The following is a 26,757-nucleotide window of genomic DNA, read 5'->3' as shown; positions in this document are numbered from 1 at the left end:
CAGCCGTCCTGATCTCCTCAGCTTGCGCTCTGTTTCTCTAAGTGGAAGGAAATGAGAGAGCAGCTGGTCAGGATGGTGGATCAGGCTATACGTTTCCTGCCCTTTTAGCTGTTATCCACATCAGTTCACATAGCATACCTCATGGTGCTCTGCATCCCTGCTGCTACACAAGCATGGCTGTGCTTGCTAAAGCTAAGCCTGATGCTAACGCGTCGATAGCGCTCAGCAGCTTGCTCTACTGGAGACCTCAGAAATTATATTGTATTTCACACCCCTTTCAGGATACAATACTGTCCACTAACGTCACTGTATCTTATCAGGACAACTTGGCTTCATCCCTAAATGCACCCTATTCCCTATATAGTGCACTACTTCTGACCAGAGCCCTAAAGTAGTGCCCTATAAAGGGAAAAGGGTGCAATTTGGGCTGCAAACTATTTCACCCCCCAGTCAAATCCTACTGTCTGTCCACTAATGTAACTGTTTCCCACTTTGTGCCTTTGATTCGGGGATTGAGTCACTGCCGTCGGCAGATAGGCTGGAGCTAGGAGCTAAACTGCCCTAAAAACTATTTCCATTTATGCACTTAAACAATCCAATCCGTGGAAAATGTGGAAAATGACCCAATTGTAAACATCACATTGTGCATTGATTTAACATTCAAACCCATTCAGAATTGAGCCTGTTTGCAATCAATATTACCTCCCTCTACGTTTGGTTAAATGTCCCATCAGTACTAACGTGGCATAATGTATATTTAAAATGTGTGCAGAACTACAAATTACCTCAATCCGACCCAGCAGTTGACAATTAAGCCCCATTTGGCATCTCTGATAAGGGAAGGGCAGCGTCGACCCTGGCAGCATCTGAATTCCATATTGGCTTCTGCATGTATTACAAGCCTGGTCTCATAGGCTAGACGTAACATAGTAAATGTAAAACCAAGACACTCCAATTACTATGATATGTTACCATTGGTATGGTTACATAAGGGGCGGCAGGTAAACCTGTATGGTTAGAGCGATTGGGCCAGTAACAGAAAGGTTGCTGGATCGAATCCCCCGAGCTGACAAGGTAAAATTCTGTCGTTCTGCCCCCTGAACAAGGCAGTTAACCCACTGTTCCCCGGTAGGCCATCATTGTAAATAAGAATTTGTTCTTAACTGACTTGCCTAGTTTAATAAAGTTATTTTTTTTTAAATATATTTTTAAAAATAAGACACAAGGTTACTTAAGGCAAAAACAAAAGGAGGGTGGGTGGAGGGGTACGCTACATCTAGCAGCCCAAAGGTTGCGTATTTGAATCTCATCATGGACAACATTAGTATTTTAGCTAATTAGCAACTACTTACTACTTTTTAGCTACTTTGCAACTACTTAGCATGTTAGCTAACCCTTGCCCTAACCAGAACCAGAACCTTTTTAGCTAACCCTTCCCCTAACCATAACCCTTTAACATAACTTCTAACCTTAACCCTACCCCCTAGCCTAGCTAATGTTAGCCACCTAGCTAATATTAGCCACCTAGCTAATGTTAGCCACCTAGCTAATGTTAGCCACCTAGCTAATGTTAGCCACCTAGCTAATGTTAGCCACCTAGCTAACGTTAAATTGGAATTCGTAACAAATTGTACATTTAGTAAAATACACAAATTGTAATTCATAACATATCATACGAAATGGATGATGAACATCTACAAATTAATACATACCATACGAAACGTAACATATCATACTAAATGGATTATCTCGGATTTATGTACAGAATAGAAAGAAAATGTTCTGAGACCAGGTTGGTATGACACAGTGGGAAGACTAGCTATGGCTTAGCATCCCTGCTGATCCAAATATAGAGATAATGGCCAACCAGACAGAAAATCATTGGCCATCTAATGTTTACTGTGCCACATGTTTTCCTAGAAACCAATCCATTTTTATTGGATTGTATTCTATTTCACTGCTCATTCTGTAAACACCATCTCTGAGAATGTGTGTCGCTAAAGGGGCTGGTTTCCTGGAGACAGATTAAGCCTAGTCCTGACTTGGACTGAAAACGCATGGTCAGTGGAAAATATTCATTGAATAGCTTTTCAGTCCAGTACTAACTCCCTGTGTGTCAACAAAATTAGCTGAACAGGGGTCAGCTGTTTGTTCACCTGCAACCAGAAATGGCTAATAACCCATCCACAATCGCCAGACTATATTTGATAAAGTGAAAATGTAAGGTCCACACCCGACCCTAACCCGCTAATATAGAAAATATGCTGTAGGCTACAGTCAGAGACAGGTGTGTTGACAGGGAGTGGGATTTATTTAGCCTGGTTTAGAGGTTTCTGCTTATCATTTCTTATCAAGGCTATTAGTTAGTCAACTTGTCTATAGTTAGATACATGTAGCTTCTCTTCTGTCATTATACATTGCCCTAGAAGACTAAATAAACACGTGCTCACCAGAATAAAGTAATAAGTTATTGAATGAATGCTTAAATCTAGTTGACATCGGGAAAGACGTTCAGGGACCAGGGAGAAAATGCATTACCTTAAAAATTATGGGGAAAGATTTTCTGTGCAAAGTTTCCAAATGACATCAGTTTGGCCCGGTGGTAAGGAAGTAGAAATCTGTGAAAACAACCCAACGTGTTTCAGATCAGGTTTCAGTTCTGCTTGGATGTATATATACTGCTCAAAAAATAAAGGGAACACTTAAACAACACAATGTAACTCCAAGTCAATCACACTTCTGTGAAATCAAACTGTCCATTTAGGAAGCAACACTGATTGACAATAAATTTCACATGCTGTTGTGCAAATGGAATAGACAACAGGTGGAAATTATAGGCAATTAGCAAGACACCCCCAATAAAGGAGTGGTTCTGCAGGTGGGGACCACAGACCACTTCTCAGTTCCTATGCTTCCTGGCTGATGTTTTGGTCACTTTTGAATGCTGGCGGTGCTTTCACTCTAGTGGTAGCATGAGATGGAGTCTACAACCCACACAAGTGGCTCAGGTAGTGCAGCTCATCCAGGATGGCACATCAATGCGAGCTGTGGCAAGAAGGTGTGCTGTGTCTGTCAGCGTAGTGTCCAGAGCATGGAGGCGCTACCAGGAGACAGGCCAGTACATCAGGAGACGTGGAGGAGGCCGTAGGAGGGCAACAACCCAGCAGCAGGACCGCTACCTCCGCCTTTGTGCAAGGAGGAGCAGGAGGAGCACTGCCAGAGCCCTGCAAAATGACCTCCAGCAGGCCACAAATGTGCATGTGTCTGCTCAAACGGTCAGAAACAGACTCCATGAGGGTGGTATGAGGGCCCGACGTCCACAGGTGGGTGTTGTGCTTACAGCCCAACACCGTGCAGGACGTTTGGCATTTGCCAGAGAACACCAAGATTGGCAAATTCGCCACTGGCGCCCTGTGCTCTTCACAGATGAAAGCAGGTTCACACTGAGCACGTGACAGACGTAACAGAGTCTGGAGACGCCGTGGAGAACGTTCTGCTGCCTGCAACATCCTCCAGCATGACCAGTTTGGCGGTGGGTCAGTCATGGTGTGGGGTGGCATTTCTTTGGGGGGCCACACAGCCCTCCATGTGCTCGCCAGAGGTAGCCTGACTGCCATTAGGTACCGAGATGAGATCCTCAGACCCCTTGTGAGACCATATGCTGGTGCGGTTGGACCTGGGTTCCTCCTAATGCAAGACAATGCTAGACCTCATGTGGCTGGAGTGTGTCAGCAGTTCCTGCAAGAGGAAGGCATTGATGCTATGGACTGGCCCACCCGTTCCCCAGACCTGAATCCAATTGAGTCAATCTTAAACCTGCCTGTCCCGTGGGTTGTGAGTCAATCTTAAACCTGCCTGCTCTGCGGGTTATGAGTCAACCCTAAAGCTGCCTGCCTCACAGGTTATGAGTCAACCCTAAACCTGCCTGCCCCGTGGGTTATGATTCAACCCTAAAGCTGCCTGCCCCGCGGGTTATAAGTCAGCCCTAAAGCTGCCTGCTCTGCGGGTTATGAGTCAACCCTAAAGCTGCCTGCCCCGCGGGTTATGAGTCAACCCTAAAGCTGCCTTCCTGCGGGTTATGAGTCAACCCTAAACCTGCCTGCCCCATGGGTTATGAGTCAACCCTAAAGCTGCCTGCCCCGCGGGTTATGAGTCAACCCTAATGCTGCCTGCCCCGCGGGTTATGAGTCAACCCTAAACCTGCCTTCCCCGCGGGTTATGAGTCAACCCTAAAGCTGCCTGCCCCGCGGGTTATGAGTCAACCCTAAAGCTGCCTGCCCCGCGGGTTATGAGTCAACCCTAAAGCTGCCTTCCCCATGGGTTATGAGTCAACCCTAAAGCTGCCTGCTCTGCGGGTTATGAGTCAACCCTAAAGCTGCCTGCACCGCGGGTTATGAGTCAACCCTAAACCTGCCCTCCCACGGGTTATGAGTCAACCCTAAAGCTGCCTGCCCCGTGTGTTATAAGTCAACCCTAAAGCTGCCTGCTCTGCAGGTTATGAGTCAACCCTATACCTGCCAGCTCTGCGGGTTATGAGTCAACCCTAAACCTGCCTGCTCTGCGGGTTATAAGTCAACCCTAAAGCTGCCTGCCCCGTGGGTTATGAGTCAACCCTAAAGCTGCCTGCCCCGTGGGTTATGAGTCAACCCTAAAGCTGCCTGCCCGCGGGTTATGAGTCAACCCTAAAGCTGCCTGCCCCGTGGGTTATGACTCAATCTTAAACCTGCCTGCCCTGCGTGTTGAGTCAATCTTAAACCTGCCTGCCCCGCGGGTTATGAGTCAACCCTAAACCTGCCTGCCCCGCGGGTTATGAGTCAACCCTAAAGCTGCCTGCACCGCGGGTTATGAGTCAACCCTAAACCTGCCCTCCCACGGGTTATGAGTCAACCCTAAAGCTGCCTGCCCCGTGTGTTATAAGTCAACCCTAAAGCTGCCTGCTCTGCAGGTTATGAGTCAACCCTATACCTGCCAGCTCTGCGGGTTATGAGTCAACCCTAAACCTGCCTGCTCTGCGGGTTATAAGTCAACCCTAAAGCTGCCTGCCCCGTGGGTTATGAGTCAACCCTAAAGCTGCCTGCCCCGTGGGTTATGAGTCAACCCTAAAGCTGCCTGCCCGCGGGTTATGAGTCAACCCTAAAGCTGCCTGCCCCGTGGGTTATGACTCAACCTTAAACCTGCCTGCCCTGCGTGTTGAGTCAATCTTAAACCTGCCTGCCCCGCGGGTTATGAGTCAACCCTAAACCTGCCTGCCCCGCGGGTTATGAGTCAACCCTAAAGCTGCCTTCCCGCGGGTTATCAGTCAACCCGCACATCACTACCAACCACATTAAAAAAAAAATGTAATTAAAGGAATTAGGATAAATATGTAACAGAAGTGGTTTGGTGAACCCTGCTCGCGTGAAACACTTGCCCAAGACCTGAAGACTTCCGTCACACAGGGCCTCAGCTCAGTGGGCTAACACAGTTTAGTGGCATGCAGGAGTCCCAGCAGTCCTCTGTGGTAAACGAGTTCACTGGGGGTGAAAGAGGAGAGAGGGGGATGGAAGGAAGGTTGGGCCGAGGAGGAATGGGGAGGAGAGGAAGGAGGAGAGGAGGAGGAATAGGGAGGAGAGGACAGAGGAGTGGAGGAGGAAGAGGAATAGGGAGGAGAGGAAGGAGGAGAGGAGGAGGAATAGGGAGGAGAGGAAGGAGGAATAGGGAGGAGAGGAAGGAGGAGTAGAGGAGGAATAAGGAGGAGAGGAAGGAGGAGTGAATGGAGGAACTGGAATAGGGAGGAGAGGAAGGAGGAGTAGGGAGGAGAGGAAGGAGGAGAGGAAGGAGTAATAGGGAGGAGAGGAAGGAGGAGAGGAGGAGTAATAGGGAGGAGAGGAAGGAGGAGAGGAGGAGGACTTGTCTTTGATCAGTGGACCATAGGAGCAGCACCTGCTGTCCACCGAACACAAACCCTGCTCCACAGCCCCCGAGGAACGCTGTTCAAATTCCTCTTTCGCTCACTCCCTGGCTGTGTCCCAATTGGCACCTTATTCCCTATATAGTGCACTACTTTGGACCAGAGCCCTGGTCGAAAACCTCATGGGCTCTGGTCAAAAGTAGTGCACTATATAGGGAATAGGTTGCCATATGGGCCGCAGACACCTCCCGTTTCTCTGCTCTGCAGAATCACTTCTAGTCTTTCCAAACCTCTTTCAGACCACAGCAGCTGTGAAAACAGTTCAGGCCAGGAGGACATGCCTCAAGACTACAAGCCCGAAGATTTATAAGTAACATAACTAAAGCTGATATATGAAGTAGTCAGCCATCTCCTGAAAACAACATGAGTATTGGTAATATCATCCTGCGGATGGATGTATACGACAGCATAAACATGCCATTCACAGTGTGCTTGTGGAGCTAGCAGTAACCTGCACCTTGGCAGAACACTGCCAACCAATTCAGCCGTAGTGTGTATGCTGCTCTGCTGTGACATGGGTCATCCAAATCAAATCAAATCAAATGTTATTGGTCACATGGTTAGCAGGTGTTAATGCGAGTGTAGCGAAATGCTTGTGCTTCTAGTTCCGACCATGCAGTATTATCTAACAAGTAATCTAACCTAACAATTTCACAACAACTACCTTGTACACACAAGTGTAAAGGAATGAATACGAATATGTACATATAAATATATGGATGAGCGATGGCCGAACGGCATCGGCAAGATGCAGTAGATGGTATAGAGTACAGTTATACATATGAGATGAGCAATGCAGGGTATGAGAACATTATATAAAGTGGCATTGTTTAAAGTGGCTAGTGATACATTTAATTACATCAGATGGCAAGATGCAGTAGATGGTATAGCGTACAGTATATACATAAGAGATGAGTAATGTAGGGTAAGTAAACATTACATAAAAGTGGCTAGTGATAAATTGATTACATCAATTTTTCCATTATTAAAGTGGGTCTTCACTTTGCAAGTGTTGTGCAAGTGTAGCAGATGGGAGTGTAGTGTAGCAGATGGGAGTGTAGTGTAGCAGATGGGAGTGTAGTGTAGCAGATGGGAGTGTAGTGTAGAAGATGGGAGTGTAGTGTAGCAGATGGGAAGCTCACTCCTCAGCCTGAGCGGCTCCAATAGCTAGCTTTTCGGTGACGACTGGGTAAGACCCTTCAGGAGGGTGGTCAGTCACTGTGAGTTTGTGAGGCAGAGGTCCTGGGTTTGAGCCACAGTATGAGCAGAAATCAAAAGGAAGCGGTACTTGCTAAGCAAGCAGCGTGACGTCTTTTAAACTGGAACAGTTTTGTCAGTAAACTTTAGTTGAATAAAGAATACATGAGAACATAGCCCTAGACTGTGCATTCTATCCAGGGGCGGAAATCCCGGGTGGGACGGGGGGGACACGATCCCCCCATCCTGGGAAAAATATGATTTGTCCCCCCCAATATATCACTGAAACATAACTATGTAATTTAAATAATATTAATAATACGCAATGAAAGCAATTGTGCTGATTATAGACACTTAATAGCGCGTTTTCAAGTTTCAGAAGATTGCGACCCCCCCCACCCTTTGCCTCACAATGGTTTGAGCCACTGCCAGTTCCTTAGTTGGCAAGGTAACAGAGGGGTCGTATCTACTGTCTGAAAGGCACTCAATGAACGTAACTGGCGTGAGGTTAATCCAGTCAATCGCGCACACACACCAGCTGAATATGCAGAGCTAGCGCGCAAATATTAACTATTAAGCTAGCTAGTACCTATTCCATTTATGTGGCCTCGTCAAAGATGGAATCTTTGCTATCGTCAATTTATTCCAAGATCAGCATGCAGATGATGTAAATTAGTGCTTCAAAGTCCCTGTGATAAGGTTAGCGATAAACTGAAGTCCAAACTGAACAGAACTACACTCTCTTCTACCATTGTCTTAAATATATTTAATGGTCTCGGTACAAAAGCTAAATTGTCGCAAGGGAACTTTTATTTATTTATTTTATTTCACCTTTATTTAACCCGGGTAGCAAAGATTATTGCAAACACCACTGAAACGGAATTGGTGCTCGCTAGCTTTGCAAATTCAGCTATTGTTGGAAGCCAGCCAATATGAAACAAACTATTAAAATTACAAAAGGTTGCAGCATATGTTGTCTAAATGGTGAACTCATACAGCTGTCAACTCTTGTCATTTTAATCCGTTTCACATTTGCTAGCTACCTTTTAGATCGAAGCCCAAATAGAATGATAAAAGATAAGATGATAGAAGCCCATCTCCTACTGTAAATAACCTACACACTGTGTGTGTGTGTGTAGCCAGTCAGCCAGGTAGAAAAATGGCAGAAAAATAAAAGACGGACATCAGAGTATTTTTCAGTACACCAAAACGCATAGTAAGAACCCTAGTAGCCTAATATCTCAAAGACTAGTTGATAAAATGTTCATAAGAAAGAAATGAAATTCTAATGGAAATGTTTCACAATGATGTCATTAGGCAGAGCAGGCAACAGATGGCACACAGACAGCAGAGTTGGGGACAGATATGCAGGGACAGACTGGCAGAGACAGGGAGTCTCAGGTAAGTTTGTTGAGTCTTTGTTTGGCAACATTATGAAAGCTTCTCAATTTTTTTTACTTGTAAAATAGGAACATAATTGGAAAATGCCATGGATACCCTCACTCTCAACTTAAACTGGTGACTGAACTAAGATTTGTTAAAGGCAATGGTATTGCTGTTGTGATTAGTTGTGTAGTTTTGGGTACCGGTAGTTAGGAGTACGGCAAACACCTTATTTCTTTGGTTCTTCAATATACATTTACCATATTACAATGTAGGCTATGTGTTACAGCACTACTTTTGGTGTCCCCCTCAGGAATTGCTCTTGAGAAAATTTCATGTAATTGTCCCCTCCAAAGTTGATATCAGATTTTCGCCCCTGATTCTATCATCAACTGGATGAATGAAAATGAGTTATAAAATGTGTGTTTGTTAGGACAGGTCAAACCAAAATGTGCTGTTAAAATGAGATATATAGAAAATAACAGCAATGCAATAGAGAAACCAGGCCATGCATCTCTAACCTCCTGGTCAGGTTACTCTTGGCTGAGTCTCTAGTTATGAATGGGGATGCGGAAGCTCCGCCTGTTTCGGATATGACGCGGACCAATGAAAAAGCCCGGTGGATGACGGAGGAACGTCACGTCGTCATCAGACGCCGTAGGGTTGGAATGCCTCTGTGGGAGATTCAGAACAACTCGACAAAACATTTATTACAACTGGGATATGTTTCTTTCATGTATAACAATCACGTCCCGACGCTTCGACAGACTGAGTTGTCTTTCCTTGGACTAGGAGACTAAATCAGAGAGAGAGACAGAGTGGTGTGAATGCTGCTAAGTCGAATTTGCTTTCAACTATTTATTGAAGTGTAGAAATTCATATGGACCTGAAGGTTAGATGGCAGGTAGCGTCCAACATGATGTTATATCGCTCGTTTGAACCATGGAGTAGTCCAACGGGCAACGTTATAACGTGAGTCCTGAATCTCTGGGTGTTTTGGGCAAGCTATCCAAGTTTGCTACATTCTGTGTCGCTAGCTAACAACTTGTGATTGTGTGCTGCTGGAAGCAAGAAATGTAAGTGAAAAATACCTGCGTCTTCTCCACACAAGGCAGATGAAACACTGAAGATGAATCCGCTAATAACACAAAGAAATGTAAAGTCTGGGTGCATCTTCAATCCCTAAGTTACCAGGAAGGTAGTCTAGTCTTCAGTGCTGGAAGATAGCCACTGTTAGCCATAACTATAGACAAGGGGAGAAGTAAATGATCATTGTAAATCGCCCACATGCGCTGGATCAGTCGTCGGCTTGGGGAAAGGAATCAGAAGGTGGTGGACGTGTTGAGCGCTGAACCCTTCCTGGCTGGAGGAAGATGGCGCAGCCCTTCAATTGGAAGTAGTGGTGAGAGGAGTGAAACTTCCTCGGGGCTCGTTGGATTTACTAGACATCTCGACCCTGATCGGAGGACACATGCAGGCCAGAAAACGGTATTTAATTCTGTTGTCCGCCGGTGCGTGTCTCATTCTGTTGTTGTACTTCGGAGGGGTTCAAGCCCCGTTATCCAGAAGCAACAACCGGCGTGATGACCGCAGCCTCCATGGATACCACGGGAGACCTCAGTGGCCCCACTTCTCGGGGTCCCTGCAGCCGTTCAGCCCCTGGGACCAAATGGAGACCGAGGAGTACAACGTTAACAGATCGCCACGACAGAAGAGGGATGTTATTTCGGGAGTTTATAAAGGGAAACGTTGCCGGATGGACTCTTGCTTTGATTTTTCCTTGTGCAAAACCAACGGATTTAAAGTCTACGTTTACCCGCAACAGAAAGGAGAGAAGATGTCGGAGAGTTATCGGAATATTTTATCTTCCATTGAGGCTTCCAGGTTCTATACGTCTGACCCGGGACAGGCTTGTCTGTTCGTCCTGAGTTTGGACACTCTAGACAGGGACATTCTGTCTCCACAGTATGTTCACAACCTCAGAACTAAAGTCCAGAACTTGCATCTGTGGAATAACGGAAAGAATCACCTCATTTTCAACCTCTATTCGGGAACTTGGCCCGACTACACGGAAGATCTGGGCTTCGACTTTGGGCAGGCCATGTTAGCCAAGGCAAGCATCAGCACAGAGAACTTCAGACCCAATTTCGATGTCTCCATCCCTCTTTTTGGTAAAGAGCACCCCAGGACCGGAGGAGAGAGGGGCTATTTAAAATATAACTCTATCCCACCGTACAGGAAATACATGCTTGTGTTCAAGGGGAAACGATACCTCACTGGAATCGGATCAGACACGAGGAATGCGTTATATCATGTCCATAACTCTGAGGATGTGGTGCTGCTCACCACGTGTAAACACGGGAAAGACTGGCAGAAGCACAAGGATGCCCGCTGTGACCGCGACAACGCCGAATATGACAAGTAAGTACTATTACTATTGTCATGTCCTGTATAAGAGGTCTGTCGTTTTTTTTTTTGGGTTTTCAGGTACATGTGAGGGTGGCAGTGTGACATCACTCACCAGCCTTGATGTATGGCTGGCGTGGGCCACATCAATGGATCAGTGTTGTCTGAGTTTGTATAGGACCCAAGGGGATTTATTAACTCAGTCCATATTTACACAACCCTCATTAATAGAATGGAATAGAAGTGTGTTTATAACGGTGGTACTGTCCAGCGTGTTTATAACGGTGGTACTGTCCAGCGTGTTTATAACGGTGGTACTGTCCAGCGTGTTTATAACGGTGGTACTGCGTGTTTATAACGGTGGTACTGCCTGGCGTGTTTATAACGGTGGTACTGCCCAGCGTGTTTATAACGGTGGTACTGCCCAGCGTGTTTATAACGGTGGTAATGCCCAGCGTGTTTATAACGGTGGTGCTGCCCGGCGTGTTTATAACGGTGGTGCTGCCCGGCGTGTTTATAACGGTGGTGCTGCCCGGCGTGTTTATAACGGTGGTGCTGCCCGGCGTGTTTATAACGATGGTGCTGCCCGGCGTGTTTATAACGGTGGTACTGTCCAGCGTGTTTATAACGGTGGTACTGTCCAGCGTGTTTATAACGGTGGTACTGTCCAGCGTGTTTATAACGGTGGTACTGTCCAGCGTGTTTATAACGGTGGTACTGCCCGGCGTGTTTATAACGGTGGTGCTGCCCGGCGTGTTTATAACGGTGGTACTGCGTGTTTATAACGGTGGTACTGCCCAGCGTGTTTATAACGGTGGTCCAGCGTGTTTATAACGGTGGTACTGCCCAGCGTGTTTATAACGGTGGTGCTGCCCAGCGTGTTTATAACGGTGGTGCTGTCCAGCGTGTTTATAACGGTGGTACAGCCCAGCGTGTTTATAACGGTGGTACAGCCCAGCGTGTTTATAACGGTGGTACAGCGTGTTTATAACGGTGGTACAGCGTGTTTATAACGGTGGTACTGCCCAGCGTGTTTATAACGGTGGTGCTGCCCATCGTGTTTATAACGGTGGTGCTGCCCATCGTGTTTATAACGGTGGTGCTGCCCAGCGTGTTTATAACGGTGGTGCTGCCCAGCGTGTTTATAACGGTGGTGCTGCCCAGCGTGTTTATAACGGTGGTGCTGCCCAGCGTGTTTATAACGGTGGTGCTGCCCAGCGTGTTTATAACGGTGGTGCTGCCCAGCGTGTTTATAACGGTGGTGCTGCCCAGCGTGTTTATAACGGTGGTGCTGCCCAGCGTGTTTATAACGGTGGTGCTGCCCAGCGTGTTTATAACGGTGGTGCTGCCCGGCGTGTTTATAACGGTGGTGCCGCCCGGCGTGTTTATAACGGTGGTGCCGCCCGGCGTGTTTATAACGGTGGTACCGCCCGGCGTGTTTATAACGGTGGTACCGCCCGGCGTGTTTATAACGGTGGTACCGCCCGGCGTGTTTATAACGGTGGTACCGCCCGGCGTGTTTATAACGGTGGTACCGCCCGGCGTGTTTATAACGGTGGTACCGCCCGGCGTGTTTATAACGGTGGTACTGCGTGTTTATAACGGTGGTACTGCCCAGCGTGTTTATAACGGTGGTCCAGCGTGTTTATAACGGTGGTACTGCCCAGCGTGTTTATAACGGTGGTGCTGTCCAGCGTGTTTATAACGGTGGTACAGCCCAGCGTGTTTATAACGGTGGTACAGCCCAGCGTGTTTATAACGGTGGTACAGCGTGTTTATAACGGTGGTACAGCGTGTTTATAACGGTGGTACTGCCCAGCGTGTTTATAACGGTGGTGCTGCCCATCGTGTTTATAACGGTGGTGCTGCCCATCGTGTTTATAACGGTGGTGCTGCCCAGCGTGTTTATAACGGTGGTGCTGCCCAGCGTGTTTATAACGGTGGTGCTGCCCAGCGTGTTTATAACGGTGGTACAGCCCAGCGTGTTTATAACTGTGGTACAGCGTGTTTATAACGGTGGTACAGCGTGTTTATAACGGTGGTACTGCCCAGCGTGTTTATAACGGTGGTGCTGCCCATCGTGTTTATAACGGTGGTGCTGCCCATCGTGTTTATAACGGTGGTGCTGCCCAGCGTGTTTATAACGGTGGTGCTGCCCAGCGTGTTTATAACGGTGGTGCTGCCCAGCGTGTTTATAACGGTGGTGCTGCCCAGCGTGTTTATAACGGTGGTGCTGCCCAGCGTGTTTATAACGGTGGTGCTGCCCAGCGTGTTTATAACGGTGGTGCTGCCCAGCGTGTTTATAACGGTGGTGCTGCCCAGCGTGTTTATAACGGTGGTGCTGCCCAGCGTGTTTATAACGGTGGTGCTGCCCAGCGTGTTTATAACGGTGGTGCTGCGTGTTTATAACGGTGGTCCAGCGTGTTTATAACGGTGGTGCTGCCCAGCGTGTTTATAACGGTGGTGCTGCCCGGCGTGTTTATAACGGTGGTGCTGCCCGGCGTGTTTATAACGGTGGTGCTGCCCGGCGTGTTTATAACGGTGGTGCTGTCCGGCGTGTTTATAACGGTGGTGCTGTCCGGCGTGTTTATAACGGTGGTGCTGCCCGTTGTGTTTATAACGGTGGTACTGTCCGGCGTGTTTATAACGGTGGTGCTGTCCGGCGTGTTTATAACGGTGGTGCTGTCCGGCGTGTTTATAACGGTGGTGCTGCCCGGCGTGTTTATAACGGTGGTGCTGCCCGGCGTGTTTATAACGGTGGTGCTGCCCGGCGTGTTTATAACGGTGGTGCTGCCCGGCGTGTTTATAACGGTGGTGCTGTCCGGCGTGTTTATAACGGTGGTGCTGTCCGGCGTGTTTATAACGGTGGTGCTGTCCGGCGTGTTTATAACGGTGGTACTGCATGTTTATAACGGTGGTACTGCGTGTTTATAACGGTGGTACTGCCCGGCGTGTGTATAACGGTGGTACTGCCCGGCGTGTGTATAACGGTGGTACTGCCCGGCGTGTGTATAACGGTGGTACTGCCCGGCGTGTTTATAACGGTGGTACTGCGTGTTTATAACGGTGGTACTGCCCAGCGTGTTTATAACGGTGGTACTGCCCAGCGTGTTTATAACGGTGGTACTGCCCAGCGTGTTTATAACGGTGGTACTGTCCGGCGTGTTTATAACGGTGGTACTGCCCGGCGTGTTTATAACGGTGGTCCAGCGTGTTTATAACGGTGGTACTGCCCAGCGTGTTTATAACGGTGGTACTGCCCAGCGTGTTTATAACGGTGGTACTGCCCAGCGTGTTTATAACGGTGGTACTGCGTGACTCTCTCCCTGCCTGGTTTATACCGGTCAGAGACTCTCTCCCTGCCTGGTTTATACCGGTCAGAGACTCTCTCCCTGCCTGGTTTATACCGGTCAGAGACTCTCTCCCTGCCTGGTTTATACCGGTCAGAGACTCTCTCCCTGCCTGGTTTATACCGGTCAGAGACTCTCTCCCTGCCTGGTTTATACCGGTCAGAGACTCTCTCCCTGCCTGGTTTATACCGGTCAGAGACTCTCTCCCTGCCTGGTTTATACCGGTCAGAGACTCTCTCCCTGCCTGGTTTATACCGGTCAGAGACTCTCTCCCTGCCTGGTTTATACCGGTCAGAGACTCTCTCCCTGCCTGGTTTATACCGGTCAGAGACTCTCTCCCTGCCTGGTTTATACCGGTCAGAGACTCTCTCCCTGCCTGGTTTATACCGGTCAGAGACTCTCTCCCTGCCTGGTTTATACCGGTCAGAGACTCTCTCCCTGCCTGGTTTATACCGGTCAGAGACTCTCTCCCTGCCTGGTTTATACCGGTGAGAGATTCTCTCCCTGCCTGGTTTATACCGGTCAGAGACTCTCTCCCTGCCTGGTTTATACCGGTCAGAGACTCTCTCCCTGCCTGGTTTATACCGGTCAGAGACTCTCTCCCTGCCTGGTTTATACCGGTCAGAGACTCTCTCCCTGCCTGGTTTATACCGGTCAGAGACTCTCTCCCTGCCTGGTTTATACCGGTCAGAGACTCTCTCCCTGCCTGGTTTATACCGGTCAGAGACTCTCTCCCTGCGTGTTTCAGGTCGTATTGACAAGAACAATGTGGTGTTGAAAGCCAGTTGAAGGACCACTCTGAAACCAGGAAGCAAATATGTTGAATCTTTGCATCCAACTTTGTCCTCCGTTTTTATTGAGCCAGATGGTCTAATCTCCAGTCAACATCTAGAATTTCCACTGCTGGTCTGATGGTGCTGCTAATGTCAGTCACAGTCTACGATCAGTCACAGTCTACGATCAGTCACAGTCTACGATCAGTCACAGTCTACGATCAGTCACAGTCTACGCTCAGTCACAGATCAGTCACAGTCTACGGTCAGTCACAGTCTACGGTCAGTCACAGTCTACGATCAGTCACAGATCAGTCACAGTCTCCGGTCAGTCACAGTCTCCGGTCAGTCACAGTCTATGATCAGTCACAGTCTACGCTCAGTCACAGATCAGTCAGTCACAGATCAGTCAGTCTACGATCAGTCACAGTCTACGATCAGTCACAGTCTACGATCAGTCACAGTCTACGATCAGTCACAGTCTACGCTCAGTCACAGATCAGTCACAGTCTACGGTCAGTCACAGTCTACGGTCAGTCACAGTCTACGATCAGTCACAGATCAGTCACAGTCTCCGGTCAGTCACAGTCTCCGGTCAGTCACAGTCTACGATCAGTCACAGTCTACGCTCAGTCACAGATCAGTCAGTCACAGATCAGTCAGTCTACGATCAGTCACAGTCTACGATCAGTCACAGTCTACGATCAGTCACAGTCTACGATCAGTCACAGATCAGTCACAGTCTACGATCAGTCACAGTCTACGGTCAGTCACAGTCTACGGTCAGTCACAGTCTACGATCAGTCACAGTCTACGATCAGTCACAGTCAGTCAGTCACAGACAGTCAGTCACAGACAGTCAGTCACAGACAGTCAGTCAGTCAGACAGTCAGTCAGTCAGACAGTCAGTCAGTCAGTCACAGACAGTCAGTCAGTCACAGACAGTCAGTCAGTCACAGACAGTCAGTCAGTCAGTCAGTCAGTCAGTCAGTCACAGACAGTCAGTCAGTCACAGACAGTCAGTCAGTCACAGACAGTCAGTCAGTCACAGTCAGTCAGTCAGTCACAGTCAGTCACAGACAGTCAGTCAGTCAGTCACAGTCAGTCAGTCACAGTCAGTCACAGTCAGTCAGACAGTCACAGACAGTCAGTCACAGTCAGTCACAGACAGTCAGTCACAGTCAGTCACAGACAGTCAGTCACAGACAGTCAGTCACAGTCAGTCAGTCACAGACAGTCAGTCAGTCAGTCACAGACAGTCAGTCAGTCACAGACACACAGTCAGTCAGTCAATCACAGACAGTCAGTCAGTCAGACAGTCAGTCAGTCACAGACAGTCAGTCACAGTCAGTCAGTCAGTCAGTCACAGTCAGACAGTCAGTCACAGTCAGTCAGTCAGTCACAGACAGTCAGTCAGTCACAGACAGTCAGTCAGTCAGTCAGTCACAGTCAGTCAGTCAGTCAGTCACAGACAGTCAGTCAGTCAGTCACAGACAGTCACTCAGTCAGTCAGTCACAGACAGTCAGTCAGTCACAGACACACAGTCAGTCAGTCAGTCACAGACAGTCAGTCACAGTCAGTCAGTCAGTCACAGACAGTCAGTCACAGTCAGACAGTCAGTCACAGTCAGTCAGTCAGTCACAGACAGTCAGTCAGTCACAGACAGTCAGTCACAGTCAGTCAGTCAGTCAGTCACAGACAGTCAGTCAGTCAGTCACAGACAGTCACTCAGTCAGTCAGTCACAGACAGGCAGACAGTCAGTCAGTCACAGGCAGACAGTCAGTCAGTCACAGGCAGACAGTCAGTCAGTCACAGACAGTCAGTCACAGTCAGTCAGTCACAGTCAGTCAGTCACAGACAGTCAGTCAGTCAGTCACAGTCAGTCAGTCAGTCACAGTCAGTCAGTCACAGACAGTCAGTCAGTCAGTCAGTCACAGACAGTCAGTCAGTCAGTCAGTCACAGACAGTCAGTCAGTCACAGTGTCACAGTCAGTCAGTCAGTCACAGACAGTCCAGTATCTATGAGTCAGTCAGTCGGTCACAGAGCTACTGCATATTGTTCCTGCTGCTCTGAGGTCAAACCCTTCTGAATGTCCATGTTCAGGAAGCCCAGGTCCCTTCCCTGGCATTAAAACGGTCTGAATAAACTGCCCTGGTCTCTGTTTAGTCAGTGGGCTCCCTGTCCTCCAGACCCTGTAGTTCTGTTGTTACTCTGACTGTGGCTCAGCTGGCACACGTTCATCAGGACACAGCGGTTTCAAACCTCTCCACTTTAAAACAAAACAAGCTCTTCTTATTGGACAATGGTCCTCTTCGTCCCTCCCGCTGTTTGAGTCTGTTTTCGTATCGTTGTGATGAACACAACCCTGCCCTGTGTGTTGGACTGTGGCTCATTGATGGATTAGTGGGGTAGTCTGGGTCCATTGCCCTGGTGACAGCAGGGAAAGCCTTCCTCCCACTGTTGACTCAGTCATTTCCCAGCAGCAGACCCCACTCTGTAGCTTCCATCCCAATTGGCTCCCTGTTCCCTAGTTAGTGCACTAGTTTTGACCAGGGCTCATTGGTCTCTGGCCAAAAGTAGTGCACTATATAGGGAATAGGGAGCCATTTGGGATGCAGAGCGTGGCCCCTGGAATGCCTCCCGTGTCCTGTTTAAACTTCCTGACTGTGGTGGTGCTGGGTGGCTTAGAGCTCTCCTACCCCAGCACGACGGGCCCGACATTATACATCGGGTTAGAGACGGGCCGGGCCTGTTTCATCAGTAACTAGGATACGGGCCCGTTTCATCAGTAACTAGGATACGGGCCCGTTTCATCAGTAACTAGGGTACGGGCCCGTTTCATCAGTAACTAGGGTACGGGCCCGTTTCATCAGTAACTAGGATACGGGCCCGTTTCATCAGTAACTAGGGTACGGGCCCGTTTCATCAGTAACTAGGGTACGGGCCCGTTTCATCAGTAACTAGGGTACGGGCCCGTTTCATCAGTAACTAGGGTACGGGCCTGTTTCATCAGTAACTAGGATACGGGCCTGTCTCGGGGATCACTAACATTGTTTAAGCTGAGACATTTACTGTACAGTCATATCTGTCTGAGATCATAACATGTTGTCAGAAGTGCTTCAACATCGTCAAATATAAAACACGACAGATTTTATTTCTCAGAAAATAATAATGTTCCTTGAGTTTTGTCAGAGTTTTTAGAGTGACCAAGTAACTAACGGCTAACTGCTCTCATGCCTCTTCATTGAGCAGAGCCGTTGCTATGGATACTCAGAGCGCCACGAGCGGAGTGCATGCAGAGCGAGCTGCGCAGGGAGCGAGTGACAGACTGAGAGAAGCAGCTCATGGATTTACTGACGGAAGGAACTTATTTCGGACAGGGCCGGGTGTTTTAAATTTGGCAGAAACAATCGGGCCTGGGTAGTGTAGGGCGAGAACGTCGCGGGCCTGGGTAGTGCAGGGCGAGAACGTCGCGGGCCTGGGTGGTGTAGGGCGAGAACGTCGCGGGCCTGGGTGGTGTAGGGCGAGAACGTTGCGGGCCTGGGTAGTGTAGGGCGAGAACGTCGCGGGCCTGGGTAGTGTAGGGGGAGAACGTCGCGGGCCTGGGTGGTGCAGGGCGAGAACGTCGCGGGCCTGGGTGGTGCAGGGCGAGAACGTCGCGGGCCTGGGTGGTGCAGGGCGAGAACGTCGCGGGCCTGGGTGGTGCAGGGCGAGAACGTCGCGGGCCTGGGTGGTGCAGGGCGAGAACGTCGCGGGCCTGGGTGGTGGAGGGCGAGAACGTCGCGGGCCTGGGTAGTGTAGGGGGAGAACGTCGCGGGCCTGGGTAGTGTAGGGCGAGAACGTCGCGGGCGAGACGTCACGGGCCTGGGTGGTGTAGGGGAGAACGTCGCGGGCCTGGGTGGTGTAGGGCGAGAACGTCGCGGGCCTGGGTAGTGTAGGGGGAGAACGTCGCGGGCCTGGGTGGTGTAGGGCGAGAACGTCGCGGGCCTGGGTGGTGTAGGGCGAGAACGTCGCTGGCCTGGGTGGTGTAGGGCGAGAACGTCGCGGGCCTGGGTGGTGTAGGGCGAGAACGTCGCGGGCCTGGGTGGTGTAGGGCGAGAACGTCGCGGGCCTGGGTGGTGTAGGGCGAGAACGTCGCGGGCCTGGGTGGTGTAGGGCGAGAACGTCGCGGGCCTGGGTGGTGTAGGGCGAGAACGTCGCGGGCCTGGGTGGTGCAGGGCGAGAACGTCGCGGGCCTGGGTGGTGTAGGGCGAGAACGTCGCGGGCCTGGGTGGTGTAGGGCGAGAACGTCGCGGGCCTGGGTAGTGCAGGGCGAGAACGTCGCGGGCCTGGATGGTGTAGGGCGAGAACGTAGCGGGCCTGGGTGGTGTAGGGGGAGAACGTCGCGGGCCTGGGTGGTGTAGGGGGGAGAACGTCGCGGGCCTGGGTAGTGTAGGGCGAGAACGTAGGATTCAGGCTCAAAATATACGCAGGGCTCTAGTGGGGGTGTTTCTGTGTGACCCCACTATCGACCCTGCCTTCACAGGAAGGAACGTTGTCTGCCCTTTATGGATCAGCTGAGGACCTACTATGCCTTCTGTCCACACAGATGAGCCGACAACAAGAACATCTACCCTGTAGACACTGGCCCACGTACAGTACCAGTGAAAAGTTTGGACACACCTACTCATTTCAAGGATTTTTCTTAATATTTTACTATTTTCTACATTGTAGAATAATAGTAAAGACATCAAAACTATGAAAAAACACATGGAATCATGTCGTAACCAAAAAAGTGTTGAACAAATCAAAATGAATATTTGAGATTCTTCAAAGTAGCCACTCTTTGCCTTGATGACAGCTTTGCACACTCTTGGTATTCTCTCAACCAGCTTCATGAGGTAGTCACCTGGAATGTATTTCAATTAACAGGTGTGCCTTGTTAAAAGTTAATTTCTGGAATTTCTTTCCTCCTTTATGCGTTTGAGCCAATCAGTTGTGTTGTGACAAGGTAGGGGTGGTATACAGAAGATAGCCCTATTTGGTAAAAGATCAAGTCCATATTATGGAAAGATGCATCGACCTGTCAACTGTTACCAGGGCAGCTAAGATGCATCGACCTGTCATCTGTTACCAGGGCGGCTAAGATGCATCGACCTGTCAACTGTTACCAGGGCGGCTAAGATGCATCGACCTGTCAACTGTTACCAGGGCGGCTAAGATGCATCGACCTGTCAACTGTTACCAGGGCGGCTAAGATGCATCGACCTGTCAACTGTTACCAGGGTGGCTAAGATGCATCGACCTGTCATCTGTTACCAGGGCGGCTAAGATGCATCGACCTGTCATCTGTTACCAGGGCGGCTAAGATGCAGCTACCTGTCAACTGTTACCAGGGCAGCTAAGATGCATCGACCTGTCATCTGTTACCAGGGCGGCTAAGATGCATCGACCTGTCATCTGTTACCAGGGCGGCTAAGATGCATCGACCTGTCAACTGTTACCAGGGCGGCTAAGATGCATCGACCTGTCATCTGTTACCAGGGCGGCTAAGATGCAGCTACCTGTCAACTGTTACCAGGGCAGCTAAGATGCATCGACCTGTCATCTGTTACCAGGGCGGCTAAGATGCAGCTACCTGTCAACTGTTACCAGGGCGGCTAAGATGCATCGACCTGTCATCTGTTACCAGGGCGGCTAAGATGCAGCTACCTGTCATCTGTTACCAGGGCGGCTAAGATGCATCGACCTGTCATCTGTTACCAGGGCGGCTAAGATGCATCGACCTGTCATCTGTTACCAGGGCGGCTAAGATGCATCGACCTGTCAACTGTTACCAGGGCAGCTATCGACCTGTCATCTGTTACCAGGGCAGCTAAGATGCATCGACCTGTCATCTGTTACCAGGGCAGCTAAGATGCATCGACCTGTTACCAGGGGAAACTAAGATGATGAAGAGGAGTCAAACCCTAACAAAGGAACATCACTTATGACTAATGTCCTAGAGAGATTTACACGGTTATCAAAACGTCACGCCGGGGTAAACCTACACCAAACACAGCCCTTATTTTAAATGTTTCTAAAACTCCCTATGGGGAAAAATGTATGGTGGAAAAACGATTGGAACCATTTCCCTGTTTTGACCCGCTAGGTTTTCTGGGTATTATGACTCCACCTCCACTGTGGGGCTCTATACTACCCTGCTGAAGTGAAGTCCTCTTACCCAGAGGATCTCCATTGGGATAAATGCAGAGCTGGTACAGATGCTGCATGACTCCATGTGAAATAGCTGCTAGCGTTCACGTTGAATAATTTTTATTACATTTCTCTTTGTTTTCCACTCTGGAGTGTTTATCTGATGCTTTCTACATTTTATTTATAGCTGTACCGTTTCTGTATCCATACAAATCGGTACAATATGTAATTTTGGTTCTGAGAAGTTGTAATCCTTTGTGATGCAACTGGGCTTTGGTTTATACATGCCTGGTCATATTACCTGTCTAATCACTTTAAAGTTCTCCCAATCCTCTGTGAGATGTTTTTCCAATGGGAATCCTTAAAGCTGGCTCAGGTTAGCGTGTCCTAACTGAAGTCCAAGCCGTTAGCTCTGTATGGACACAGACAGCAGACCTGGGAAGTGCTTCAGTGGATGACAGGGGTTTCTGTTTCCACGGATACTTCCTCTACGCCAGGAGGACTACTATTTAGTCCTCAGCTGTTGTAGGCTTACATATGTTCAGTATAGCTAGGCCCAGATCTGAGGCTGAGGCTATGTTCAGTATGGCTAGGCCCAGATCTGAGGCCTATGTTCAGTATGGCTAGGCCCAGATCTGAGGCCTATGTTCAGTATGGCTAGGCCCAGATCTGAGGCCTATGTTCAGTATGGCTAGGCCCAGATCTGAGGCCTATGTTCAGTATGGCTAGGCCCAGATCTGAGGCTATGTTCAGTATAGCTAGGCCCAGAGCTGAGGCTGAGGCTATGTTCAGTATGGCTAAGCCCAGATCTGAGGCCTATGTTCAGTATGGCTAGGCCCAGATCTGAGGCCTATGTTCAGTATGGCTAGGCCCAGATCTGAGGCCTATGTTCAGTATGGCTAGGCCCAGATCTGAGGCCTATGTTCAGTATGGCTAGGCCTAGATCTGAGGCTATGTTCAGTATAGCTAGGCCCAGATCTGAGGCTATGTTCAGTATGGTTAGGCCCAGATCTGAGGCCTATGTTCAGTATGGCTAAGCCCAGATCTGAGGCCTATGTTCAGTATGGCTAGGCCCAGATCTGAGGCCTATGTTCAGTATGGCTAAGCCCAGATCTGAGGCCTATGTTCAGTATAGCTAGGCCCAGATCTGAGGCTATGTTCAGTATGGCTAGGCCCAGATCTGAGGCCTATGTTCAGTATGGCTAGGCCCAGATCTGAGGCTGAGGCTATGTTCAGTATGGCTAGGCCCAGATCTGAGGCTATGTTCAGTATGGCTAGGCCCAGATCTGAGGCTATGTTCAGTATGGTTAGGCCCAGATCTGAGGCCTATGTTCAGTATGGCTAGGCCCAGATCTGAGGCCTATGTTCAGTATGGCTAGGCCCAGATCTGAGGCCTATGTTCAGTATGGCTAGGCCCAGATCTGAGGCTGAGGCTATGTTCAGTATAGCTAGGCCCAGATCTGAGGCCTATGTTCAGTATGGCTAGGCCCAGATCTGAGGCCTATGTTCAGTATGGCTAGGCCCAGATCTGAGGCCTATGTTCAGTCCAAAAATAACAACAGATTCAGGTCCATGTTCACACTGCATTGAAGAGGCCTCCATAACAGAGAAATGGTCAGTCAGAAAAGACTTCTATGACTAAATATACCAGTAGCCTGCAACCTTGGATTGACTGGCAGGAAATAACCTTCATGAAAACATAAACCTGTTTATTATTCCCATGTGGCGTGTGGCCCGTACAGCATCAATCAAATGCATACTGAATGTCAACACGACACATAGGCACAGGCTTCATGTTACTGTGCGTTACAACATTCTGATCAGACATTATTGCAGAGAAACACAGATTCAGGGACCTAATGAGGCAGGCCCGGTGAGCGTCCTGAAACGACACCCTATTCCCTATATAGGGGACTATTGACCCTAGTCAAAAGTAGTGCACTAGAAAGGGGACTAGGATGCCGTTCGGGACACAGCTGTGGTTCACTAGCTAGAGACTGGGTCAGATGGAGAGAGAGAGGGCAGTCTGTGGTTTACTAGCTAGAGACTGGGTCAGATGGAGAGAGAGAGGGCAGTCTGTGGTTTACTAGCTAGAGACTGGGTCAGATGGAGAGAGAGAGGGCAGTCTGGTTTACTAGCTAGAGACTGGGTCAGATGGAGAGAGAGAGGGCAGTCTGTGGTTTACTAGCTAGAGACTGGGTCAGATGGAGAGAGAGAGGGCAGTCTGGTTTACTAGCTAGAGACTGGGTCAGATGGAGAGAGAGAGAGGGCAGTCTGTGGTTTACTAGCTAGAGACTGGGTCAGATGGAGAGAGAGAGGGCAGTCTGTGGTTTACTAGCTAGAGACTGGGTCAGATGGAGAGAGAGAGGGCAGTCTGGTTTACTAGCTAGAGACTGGGTCAGATGGAGAGAGAGAGGGCAGTCTGTGGTTTACTAGCTAGAGACTGGGTCAGATGGAGAGAGAGAGGGCAGTCTGTGGTTCACTAGCTAGAGACTGGGTCAGATGGAGAGAGAGAGGGCAGTCTGGTTCACTAGCTAGAGACTGGGTCAGATGGAGAGAGAGAGGGCAGTCTGTGGTTTACTAGCTAGAGACTGGGTCAGATGGAGAGAGAGAGGGCAGTCTGTGGTTCACTAGCTAGAGACTGGGTCAGATGGAGAGAGAGAGGGCAGTCTGTGGTTTACTAGCTAGAGACTGGGTCAGATGGAGAGAGAGAGGGCAGTCTGTGGTTTACTAGCTAGAGACTGGGTCAGATGGAGAGAGAGAGGGCAGTCTGTGGTTTACTAGCTAGAGACTGGGTCAGATGGAGAGAGAGAGGGCAGTCTGGTTCACTAGCTAGAGACTGGGTCAGATGGAGAGAGAGAGGGCAGTCTGTGGTTTACTAGCTAGAGACTGGGTCAGATGGAGAGAGAGAGGGCAGTCTGTGGTTTACTAGCTAGAGACTGGGTCAGATGGAGAGAGAGAGGGCAGTCTGTGGTTTACTAGCTAGAGACTGGGTCAGATGGAGAGAGAGAGGGCAGGTGGAAGCTGTGTTGTAGCCTATTGAGCCATACTGAGAGAGAATCAGAATTGACTGTCTATTTAATACAGAAACAATATCCTGAAGTAGAGAGTCTTCATTCCCAGGAGGCTGTATGTGGTAATGAGAACGGTGGACTGACAGACTAGTGTAGCTGTCTAGAGGGCTATAGAGAGGCACTACATTCCTCTGGGGAAGTGATGAGCAGTGTAGACACTATGCAGGGGATAGGTGTCATTTGGGATGCAAAACTGCCCAGGATAAAAAGCATCTAATGGGGGGAATAGGACTGTAGAGACTGTACCTGGAACAGAACAGATCACCTGTATCAATCCTACAATAGAGAGGACAGGACTGTAGAGACTGCACCTGGAACAGAACAGATCACCTGTATCAATCCTACAATAGAGAGGACAGGACTGTAGAGACTGCACCTGGAACAGAACAGAACACCTGTATCAATCCTACAATAGAGAGGACAGGACTGTAGAGACTGTACCTGGACCAAACAGAGCACCTGTATCAATCCTACAATAGAGAGGACAGGACTGTAGAGACTGCACCTGGAACAGAACAGATCACCTGTATCAATCCTACAATAGAGAGGACAGGACTGTAGAGACTGTACCTGGAACAGAACAGAGCACCTGTATCAATCACATTAGGATGAACATGAGCAGAAAATGAGTTCTCTGGGGACGTTTGTTGTCTACAATTATAAAAGTATGTTTGATCTGAGCGTTCTCCTTTCATCCCTCTGAACACAGTATCTCTCCTCATACAGAGACTGATGTTAGGCCACAGACAGACAGACAGACAGACAGACAGACAGACAGACAGACAGACAGACAGACAGACAGACAGACAGACAGACAGACAGACAGACAGACAGACAGACAGACAGACAGAGACAGACAGAGAGAGACAGCCCTGACATTTCTCTGGGGAGGTGATGAGCATTGCATATATCCACCACATTTTGAGTTTCACATCTATGTTTCAAAACAGCCTGCCGGTGGGCTGACTGAGGCCGGGGGGGTGACGCTAGGAAATGGTGGAAGATTTAGGTCAGATAAATGATCCTCTTTCTGACATTTTTCTGATGCAGAAGATCCAAAGAAGCGCTCTCATTTGAGTGAGAGGTGATGAAAGGTTTGGGACATAGGTTAAGTAATAATATATAATATATCTATTTGAATTTCAGTGGGTGAGTTTTAAGAGCTGTCAGCCAGTTCAGTTTAAATATTGTGGCATCAGTTTGTCGTCTGCCCCTCTTCCCATCTCCTCTGACGATGGGTCCTAAAACCTACTCCTAGCTGTTCATCCCTGTGTTTAGTTAAGTATTGCAACGTTTGCTGTGAGTGCCACAGATCAGCTGGAACCTCTGTATCTTTCTGCGTCTGATAAAGGCAACCCAGAGCTGTAAATATCCTATACGGCTCTGTTCTGAGGCAACATGTCTTAGCAAAGTATGCAGGCCCCTTTAATGCAAAGTATGCTGGCCCCTTTAATGCAAAGTATGCAGGCCCCTTTAATGCAAAGTATGCAGGCCCCTTTAATGCAAAGTATGCAGGCCCCTTTAATGCAAAGTATGCAGGCCCCTTTAATGCAAAGTATGCAGGCCCCTTTAATGCAAAGTATGCAGGCCCCTTTAATGCAAAGTATGCAGGCCCCTTTAATGCAAAGTATGCAGGCCCCTTTAATGCAAAATCTTTGTCTCTGGTTGGTCTAGGGCTCTTCCGGAGGTTTCTGGTTGGTCCACGGCTCTTCCGGAGGTCTCTGGTTGGTCCACGGCTCTTCCGGAGGTCTCTGGTTGGTCCACGGCTCTTCCGGAGGTCTCTGGTTGGTCCACGGCTCTTCCAGAGGTCTCTGGTTGGTCCACGGCTCTTCCGGAGGTCTCTGGTTAGTCCACGGCTCTTCCGGAGGTCTCTGGTTGGTCCACGGCTCTTCCGGAGGTCTCTGGTTGGTCCACGGCTCTTCCAGAGGTCTCTGGTTGGTCTACGGCTCTTCCAGAGGCCTCTGGTTGGTCCACGGCTCTTCCAGAGGTTTCTGGTTGGTCCACGGCTCTTCCGGAGGTCTCTGGTTGGTCCACGGCTCTTCCAGAGGTTTCTGGTTGGTCCACGGCTCTTCCGGAGGTCTCTGGTTGGTCCACGGCTCTTCCGGAGGTCTCTGGTTGGTCCACGGCTCTTCCGGAGGTCTCTGGTTGGTCTACGGCTCTTCCGGAGGTCTCTGGTTGGTCTACGGCTCTTCCGGAGGTCTCTGGTTGGTCTACGGCTCTTCCGGAGGTCTCTGGTTGGTCTACGGCTCTTCCGGAGGTCTCTGGTTGGTCTACGGCTCTTCCGGAGGTCTCTGGTTGGTCTACGGCTCTTCCGGAGGTCTCTGGTTGGTCTACGGCTCTTCCGGAGGTCTCTGGTTGGTCTACGGCTCTTCCAGAGGCCTCTGGTTGGTCTACGGCTCTTCCAGAGGTGAGCTGTAGCTTCCTCTTGGTAAGTGTTGTTCAGATGG

The 26,757-nt window shown here is 49.3% G+C and overlaps 1 protein-coding gene across 1 annotated transcript in view; it reads left to right on the top strand.

The window, feature by feature from the left end:
* Positions 1-9,172: 9,172 nt before the first annotated feature.
* LOC106606169 (exostosin-1a) overlaps positions 9,173-26,757 on the top strand; it is a 124,751-nt gene continuing 107,166 nt past the window's right edge. Inside the window, 1 exon segment of the mRNA XM_045719383.1 lies at positions 9,173-10,951. Coding sequence (XP_045575339.1) covers positions 10,002-10,951 — 950 coding nt within the window. The 5' untranslated portion in view covers positions 9,173-10,001.

Source organism: Salmo salar, chromosome ssa05 (assembly GCF_905237065.1).
Source record: "Salmo salar chromosome ssa05, Ssal_v3.1, whole genome shotgun sequence".
Lineage (NCBI taxonomy): Eukaryota > Metazoa > Chordata > Actinopteri > Salmoniformes > Salmonidae > Salmo > Salmo salar.
This window is presented reverse-complemented; position numbering and strand designations above follow the sequence as displayed.